The sequence below is a fragment of the Trichosurus vulpecula genome, chromosome 4, assembly GCF_011100635.1.
Source record: "Trichosurus vulpecula isolate mTriVul1 chromosome 4, mTriVul1.pri, whole genome shotgun sequence".
NCBI lineage: Eukaryota > Metazoa > Chordata > Mammalia > Diprotodontia > Phalangeridae > Trichosurus > Trichosurus vulpecula.
Genome location: NC_050576.1, coordinates 184334929 through 184343551, shown reverse-complemented (window position 1 = coordinate 184343551; position 8623 = coordinate 184334929). Strand labels below are relative to the sequence as shown.

Sequence of the window (8623 nt, the reverse complement as noted above, 5' to 3'; positions counted from 1 at the left end):
TTATTTGACCTTGACCTCAGAAACATTACTGACTTGAGATGAGACAACTTTGCCGTTCACAACCTCCTCTACAATAGTTTTGGTTACCCTGGTTTTGTTTGAATCTGGAAAAGGAAAAAGAAAGAAAAAATGAGCAAGTCAGAATTTGGAACTGGCAGAGATCAAAAAACAAAGCATAAAAATACAAGTTTTAATCTGGATTCAATTTAGTCCCATGAGAAATCTTGAGTGCCAAGGCCTAATGATGACATTCCCCTACTCTCAGCAGAGGGGTGGTGGGCTGCAGCTGCAGAATACTGCATGTGCTGTCAGATAGATAAATAGGTACGTATGTAGGTAGGTAGATAGGTAGATAGATAGATAGATATGCCAGTTTATCCTTCCTTCCTTCCTTCCTTCCTTCCTTCCTTCCTTCCTTCCTTCCTTCCTTCCTTCCTTCCTTCCTTCTTTCCTTCCTTCCCTCCTTCCTTTTTCTTCCTCCCTTTCTTCTTTCTTCCTCCCTTTCTTTCTTTCTTCCTTCCTTCCTTTCTTTCTTTCTTTCTTTCTTTCTTTCTTTCTTTCTTTCTTTCTTTCTTTCTTTCTTCCTACATGAGAAGAGCCTATGGGGGGCAAGAGAATATTGGGGAAACAAAATAACATTAAAAAGTATCATTAAAACTTTTTTTAAAATGTGGAATTTTAAGCTACTGCAATTGTTTAAAGAGCTGATTAACCTTTTTCCCATCATGGACTCCTTAGGTAGTCTGGTAAAGCCTATAGCTCCCTTCTCAGAATAAATATTTTTAAGTAATTAACAGAAGTGCTTAATTTCAGTTAGAGGTTAGTAAAAATAAAGCTATATTTCTTTTTTTGTTATCCAAGTTCACAATCCATCCTGAAATCTGTCCTTAGATCCCTTGGGGATTTCTTGGTGGATCCTAAGTTAAGAACTCCTGGCTTAAAGTATTGTGATTTTTGGGGGATAACAAATCACATTTATTTATTATGTTTCTAAATTGCATATAACTTAACACAATTGTAATGAAAGCATTTTACTCCAATTACCTTTTCCTTGCCCTGAAGAGCTTCCACATCTTGAGTCACCGGATATTGAGCCCCTGTTCCCTGATTTCCAAGAACTTGATCCTTCAGAATGGGAACCACTAGAGAAAAATTTCAAGATTAGTTCCCCCTACCTTTTAAAAACAGTCTATACAAAACAAATTCTAGTTGTTGTAGAAAAGGGGAAAAGAGAACCAAAGTTTATGTAGGAACATGGATTTAGAGGTGGAAGGGATGTCAAAGGTCTTTTAAAACCTAACCCATTTTACAAATTAGAAAACTAAGATGTAGAGAGAAAAAGTGATTGGGTGGAGATGGCTTGTTGTTGTTCAGTTCCTGTTGTGACCTACTCTTCATGACCCCATTTAGGGTTTTCTTGCCCTTTCTTTCTAGGCAAATAGGGTTAAATGACTTGCTCAGGGTCACACAGCTAGCAAGCATCTGAAGCTAGATTTGAATTTAGGTCCTCCTGAATCCAGGGCCAGCATTCTATCCACTATGCCACCTACCTTCCCAGTGCAGATCACATAGGTTGCAAATGGCAGGGATTTGAACGCAGGACCTTTAACTCACAATCTTTTCACTACACTATAGGAGAGGAGGTCACTTGTGGTGCACGAAGCTATTTTCTTCGCCTGCTGTTTGTTTAGAATGTAACTGTTATTTTATAATACAACATTCCCTCCCCTTTTTTATTTGTTTATAAGAGAATTTCACGAAGGTGTGCTTTTCCTCCAGCCAAGGCTTTTGCTTACCCTCCCTCTCCATCAAGCAGGCGGCGATAAGTCTCAATCTCCATCTCCAGGCGGGTCTTGATATTCAACAGCTGTTCATACTCTGAATTCTGACACTCCATCTCTCCTCTGATCTCACAAATTTGTTGCTCCAGGCTGCTGATCTGCATCTGCAGCTGGGAGAGCTGGGCCACATAGTCGGCCTCAGTGTCTGCCAGGGTGCCTTCCAGGGAGCTTTTCTGCCAGCAAAAAACACAACCAAGGTGAATAAAAAGCAATATGAATCCTGAGAAAAAGGACTAGCTCACTGGAGTTGCTTCTTTCTCTACCATTGACCATCTACAGCATTTTCTGTATCATTAAATCATGGTCTTAGAACTGCTTAGAGATCTGGGAAGTTAGTTCACTTGTGTATGATCACGTAGCTAGTACGTGGCACAGACAGACCACCAGCCATTGTAACGTCTTAACTTTCTGCCATCCCCAGTGGCAATTAAGTCTTTGTTGAAATCTATTGTAGAATTCTATACAATGAACACCGAAGTGCCTACTATGTGTAGTAAACTGTGCTGGAGATTCAAAGATGAAACTGAAATAATTCTTGTCCTCAAAGAACTTATAGTCTGCTGGGGGTAGAAGCAGCAAATACCCAAATTCGTAAGTACAAGACCTATACAATGTAGGGAGACAGATGGGGAAAGGAAGGGAATAAGCATTCATATAGTGCCTACAGTATGCCAGGCACTGTGCTGAGTGCGTTGTTAAAATCTCATTTGATCCTCATGAAAGCCCTGTGAGGTAGGAATTATTCGTTGTCCTCATTTTATAGTTGGGGAAACAAAGGCAAACAGAGGTTATTATTATTATTGTTACAAACAATAATAATAATAATATAGCTAACATTTATGTGGTGCCTGAAGGTGGATAGAGCACTGGGTCTGGAATCAGGAAGACTCATCTTCCAGAGTTCAATCCTGGGCTTGGACACGTATAAGCTGTATGATCCTATTTGCCTCAATTTCTCATCTGTAAAATGGGGATATGCTGGTGAAGGAAGTGGCAAACCACTCCAGTGTCTTTGCCAAGAAAACCCCATGAACTATGTCATGAAGAGTCAGACACAACAAGAAGAAGAAGGAATTCTATGGGGTGGAGGGGATAGGAAAGTGCACTTCATCCCTAGGAAAAATCCTGGAGGCAAGAGATCAAGTGTTATGCTCAGCTAACAGAGAGTAGTCCAGTTAGATTGCAATATAGAGTGTGTGGAGAAGTGTAATATGGTGTAAGACTGGAAATGATTATGAAGGGCTTGAAATGCCAGGCTGAGAATTTTCTCCTAGAGATAACAGGAACTGTTGAAAATTTTAGAGTTAGGGTCAGGGCAATAATAACCTATAGCATTGTCTGCGTGTTAAAAATTTAATGATAAATATAATTACATATAACATATAATTAATTGTGTATAAGTTGTAGAATATATAATAATATATAAATATATTGTACGATCATATATAATTAATGTAATATACAATATATAATAAAATACATATAATAGAAAATATAAATATATTATTTGTAATATAAATATGTAGTGCATCACATAATTGTAAATAATACAAGGAAATATATATTTATATACAATTATATGTAATATGATTATATAATTTAATTAGAGTAGTTTTTTGTAGCTCTCCTGTAAAAACTACCTAGCAGAGCTTTTTTGGCAAAGTGAATATGACCAATACAAAAATTACGTTCTCACAAATTTTTCTTACGTGGTTTGAAAAAGAAACAAGCAGTTATTAAACACCTACTGTGTGCCAGGCACTGTGCTAAGCTTGCAAACATCATCTCATTTGAAAAACCACTCTTCAGTACGCACCATAGCCAGTTGGGACTGAAGCTCAATTTCAAGGCCTTGAAGAGTTCTTTTCAGCTCCGTTATTTCAGTCTTGGCTGAGTTGGCCGCTCCAGCATCAGTAGAGATCTGGGCTTGCAGCGAGGCACTCTGAGGACGAAAATGAAAAGTAGGTGGAGAATTTGCCAGAGAACGGCTAAAAGTAGCTTGTTTGGGCTCACGATTTGGGCTCCTTTCCCTGGGGTCGCCTTACCTGCTTATTGAACTGCTCTTCAGCTTCTCTCCGGTTTTGTTCGGCCAGTTCTTCATACTGCGCTCGCATGTCGTTCAGCAGCTTAGTCAGATCAGTGCCCGGGGCGGCGTTCATTTCCACTGTCACATCGCCTCCAGACGATCCCTGCATGCTCTTCATTTCCTAGCAGGAGAAAGGAAAAACCATTGGGAACAAGAATGCAGTGAATTACTTCTACAATACAGTTGCTCATAGTGTCAATATACTGAAAACTAGAGCAATGCTGTAGTAAGTCCATTCTTATGTAGTCTTTGGTAAAATGCCCCAAAAGCAATCAAACGGATATTTTACTATTAAGTAAATGAATTATTAGAGAAGTTCTTTTTTAAAAAGTGAGAGTTGGTTTAATTGAGTGGACCGTGTGGATACCTCCTCATGATTCTTCTTGAGGTAAGCCAGTTCTTCAGTAAGGCTTTCAATCTGCATCTCCAGGTCAGATCTCGCCATTGTCAGATCATCCAGGACCTTGCGTAGGCCATTGGTATCGGTCTCAACACTTTGTCTGAGATACAGTTCATTTTCATACCTGAAAAGGGTTGTAGGAAAAATTACTATTAGCTGTATTAGTCACTTTTTTTTTGTCAAACAAAAATTTTATTTGAGCTGACAATAGAAATCCATATAGAATCTAATTAGTAATATTTTATCTTTATGTAGTACTTTTCTTTTGAACTGGGTCTATGATTTTATTGGTATAGGGAATTCCCTGGGGCAGAAACTGCCTCTCTCAATAGAGATTAGCACCAGTTCTGCATTTTATAGTCTGGAGTTTGGGGGAATGGTAAGAAGTTAAATGTCTTCTTTTAGTCTACAGTCTACAAGTCCACAGTCATGCAGCCAGTAAATGTCAGGGGCAGGATGTGCACTTCACTCTTAGGCCAGTTTTCTATCCCCACATACTGACTCTCATGGCACCTGATACTTTACAAAATATTTTTGCATTATCGGCCCCCTCTCAAGGAGGATCTTCCAACTTAAGTGAATGCAAAAATAGATACTGGAGTAAGAATTCCATGTTCAGGGCTTTCTGATGAAAGAAATACATTGAATTCTAGACCTAAATCTCTTTAGATTTTTCTTTCTTCTCAATGAGAGGCATGAGTTTAATATATCTCTTCCATGAATATGAAATAACTTCCATAGAAAAAAATTTTCTCTTATAGAGTGCCTGTTTCTTTTTAATGTGATTTTTGGTAAAATCATGACTTTTAAAATTGGTGCTTATTTTAGCATCTTAAGTATGAGGAATCATGCTCAAGAAATTTTTTTCCATAGCAAAACAAATTGAGGACATTTAATTTTAATTCTCCAGTAACGCTTAATTGAAAAGAGCTAATTTTTCTTACTTCAGTCTGAAGTCATCAGCAGCCAGTCGGGCATTGTCAATCTGTAGGACAATCCCAGCATTCTCAGTAGTGGCAGCAATGATCTAGAAAATAGAAAAGATTGTGAGAGAATGAGTCAATTAAAAAATGCTACAGTTAGAAGTAGAAAGATTGCTAATATTCTCGCTTTTACCAGTTTTCTTTTCAGAATTAAGTTGATGTCAGAATGTGGTTGATAATAGTAGCAGTAACTGTGCTACAATTATGTTTAGAGAATGCCCTACACATAATAAACTTATAGGTTTATAGCCAGAAGATATTTTAGAGGTCATCTATTATTATACTTATTTTCCAATTAGATAAAGATCTGGGGAATGTAGGGACAGAGGTGTAACATATTTCATCTTTCCTGGATAATGGCATTTATATCTAATCCAGACTGTCACTGTGCATTGATTCATACAGAAAATAGTACAAAATGGTAATTGCACTTTCCCTGAAATGCTTTATCCTTTATTGATGCCTGATGATGAATTTGGGAAAGCTATTGTAAAGAGACTCCCCCACATTCATTTACGAGGCAGATGCTAAGATTCACCCTTGATTCTAGGATGTCACAGAAACTAGTACATCACAGAAACAATGTTACTCTGGTAGAAATGATCATGGAATAACTCTGTAGGTAGATGACTTTGGTCCAGTGTCATCATTCTGAAATGTACATTTTTGTCAGTGTAACTGGTCACAGCTTTAAGTTCCACTCACACACGAAAAGCAACTCAATGAATAATGAACACAGGATGAAGAGGTTGGTAGTTAGGCTTCCTGTCACTTTGGAATTTCAAAGGTCTGCTATAGCCACAACATGTCAAACATTTTCCTAGAGATTCATTAATTTCAACTTTTCACATCAGTTCATTATCTGAATAAAGTCTGGCCCTCATATATAAAATATCATGAAATACTCCAGTGTATGCCTTCTTACCTGATTCCTCAGATCTTCAATGATTGAATAATGGCGACTATAGTCTTTCCCAGATCCAGAATCTCTAGATCCAGGTCCAAATTTATCATACCACTCCTTGATCTTGATCTCCAGATCCGTGTTGGCCTCCTCCAGAGCACGGACCTTGTCCAGGTAGCTAGCCAGACGGTCATTGAGATTCTGCATGGTTTGCTTCTCACTTCCAGAGAGAAGGCCTCCATCACTGGCGCCAAAGCCCCCGCCACCAGCACCCCCACCAACACCTCCACCATAACTATAAAAGCCTCCACTGGAGCCACCACCAAAGCCAGCACCGGAGCTTGAGCCACTTCCATAGCCGCCCACTACTGAGCTGCTACTGAACCCACCTCCGAAGCCCACTCCAAACCCATTGCTGAAGCTTCCACTCAGTCCACAGCTGCTGGAGCCTCCAAAGCCCCGAGAAGAGCTACCCCCTATGCCACATCTGCTGCTACTGCTGAAGCTACTTCCACCGCTGGACACTCTGGCACAGCCACTCCCTCCAGCTCGGGAAGAAACCCTAGAGAGACAAGACATGCTGCTCTGGTCAATGTTTCTCTTGCCCCAATGTAAGAGAAGAGTGGAAGTGAAGAGTGCATTGATAGAAGCAGCTTTTGGGCCTTTATATACAAAGTTTTAGGGTGTTTCTTTTCTGTGTCACATTTTAATCCCAGTTGCCTTTTTCTAATCCATAATTAGATAATTTCTTTTCAGCAAACCAACTTTACTGGCTCCTTTTCTGAAGCTAGGTCAGGGCCTGAGGGTGTTTGATGTATCAGGAAGGAAAGAGGGTGGAGCAAAGGCAAATTTTTCAGCATTAGACATTTAATCTTTCTGAAATTCTGATGACCATTCATTTCTCAAAGTCCATAAATATAATGCTATTATTTTCGCTTTATAGTTTCCTGACTTTTTACATAAATCTTCAGATTCAGGAAAAGAAAATTAAAAGCAGTTAGTATAACGAGAACAATTTTTCTATCAAAAAGATATTTTTTGGATCCATATTATTTTCTAGTCAAATGACACTAGTGTCAGTATAAGTTCTAGGAATAATGGAATACCCCTTGAGAATTTTATAATTTGAGTTTAGCTGTTTTTCCTTGACTAAAATCTGTAAGAGCTACTGATGCTTCTGTATTTGCAGTCACTTCAAATATATCAAAGGATGAAGATCTCTGCTGGCAACCCATTTTCATGATATAATAATTTTTATAATTACGGAAGCTAGAAAGCTTTTCCCAGTCCTTTTTATCCTCCTTCATCTTTCTCCTTCCTATTGTTCACCTGAATCTTTTCATTTGCCCATGCACGTTGTTTCTTTGGTTCAAAAGCCTACTTTGAGAAAACAGACAAACGCTTTAGCATAAATACAGTCTTTCCATGTTTTCTTTGGCCTTGACAGCCAGATATCTAAGCCACTATTTTTTGTTTAATCAGTGCTACTCTTTTTCTTCATCATCTTGACAGTTTCTTCTTGGTTATTTTTTTCCTTTGCATTATTTGAATGTCCTGATGCTCTTTCTAGGGCAGTGAGGTGACACGGTGGATGGAGTGCTGGGCCCGGAGTCAGGAAGACTCATCTTCCAGAGTTCAAATCTGGCCTCAGTCACTTAATAGCTGTACAACTGTGGGGCAAGTTACTTAACCCTGTTTGCCTCAGTTTCCTCATCTGTAAAATGAGCTGGAGAAGAAAATGGCAGAATCACTCTGGTATCTTTGCCAAGAAAGCCTCAAATGGAGTCAGGAAGAGTCAGATAGGACCAAAAAACAACAGCAACAAAGGTAAGCCATCTTTCCTGGTAGCTGTGTTATTTTTTCATATTTCTAAGAGGACTTCCCTTTGTGGAATAGAAGATGCTTTGCAAATTTAAAATTATTTAGCAGGGATAACTCCTCTCCACACCCTTCTGAGGAAGGTAAAAAATGTATCAAAGGTTGTAATATGTTGTCTCCCTTATTTCTCCCTTCCCCAAAGCTGTGAAATCATGAGAGCCCTGGCGCTAATCATGGAAAGGTATAAAGATCATAGGATTTTAGATTTAGAGCTGAAAGGGGCAGCAAAGGCCATTAGTCCAACGCCCTCCTTCTGTAGATGAAGAAACTAACACCCAAGTAATTGACTAGCCTACGGTCACACAGGCAGTAAGAGGCAGAAAAATGATTGAACCCATGTCTTCTGACTCTAAATTCAGTGCTCTTAACTGTCCTACTTTGGCAGAGAAGGCATTTGGAGAAAAGAGGAGCAGAGACAATAATAGCAAATTGTGACCAAAATTGGAAAAGAGACTTCGAAATTTGAGAGATGCAAAGAGGTGATGAGGAAAAAAGGCTGCATGGGGAAAATGAATAAAAACTCCAACAACA

General features: G+C 38.9%; 1 protein-coding gene across 2 annotated transcripts; it reads right to left on the bottom strand.

Moving 5' to 3' along the window:
- Positions 1-6793, bottom strand: LOC118846566 (keratin, type I cytoskeletal 24-like). 2 transcript variants are annotated; one of them, XM_036755268.1, is made up of 8 exons: positions 6236-6793; positions 5272-5354; positions 4295-4451; positions 3887-4048; positions 3658-3783; positions 1797-2014; positions 1361-1426; positions 1-106 (listed from the first exon to the last, which is right to left on the bottom strand). In XM_036755268.1, the coding sequence occupies exons 1-8, from the start codon at positions 6791-6793 to the stop codon at positions 1-3; spliced, it is 1476 nt and encodes a 491-aa protein (XP_036611163.1). The 2 variants fall into 2 exon arrangements, with proteins under 2 accessions (XP_036611163.1, XP_036611162.1); XM_036755267.1 differs by lacking the exon at positions 1361-1426 and adding an exon at positions 1045-1142 and having other exon boundaries at positions 1-104.
- Between the last annotated feature and the right edge of the window lie 1830 nt (positions 6794-8623).

Bases quoted from the DNA above. Each gene is read 5' to 3' on its own strand.
- LOC118846566 (XM_036755267.1), bottom strand. From the start codon at position 6,793: ATGTCTTGTCTCTCTAGGGTTTCTTCCCGAGCTGGAGGGAGTGGCTGT. The intron at 4,049-4,294 runs GTATCCACACGG...TTCTCCTGCTAG, and splicing joins TCAAGAAGAATCATGAGGAG to GAAATGAAGAGCATGCAGGG. The intron at 3,784-3,886 runs GTAAGGCGACCC...TTTCGTCCTCAG, and splicing joins AAGAGCAGTTCAATAAGCAG to AGTGCCTCGCTGCAAGCCCA.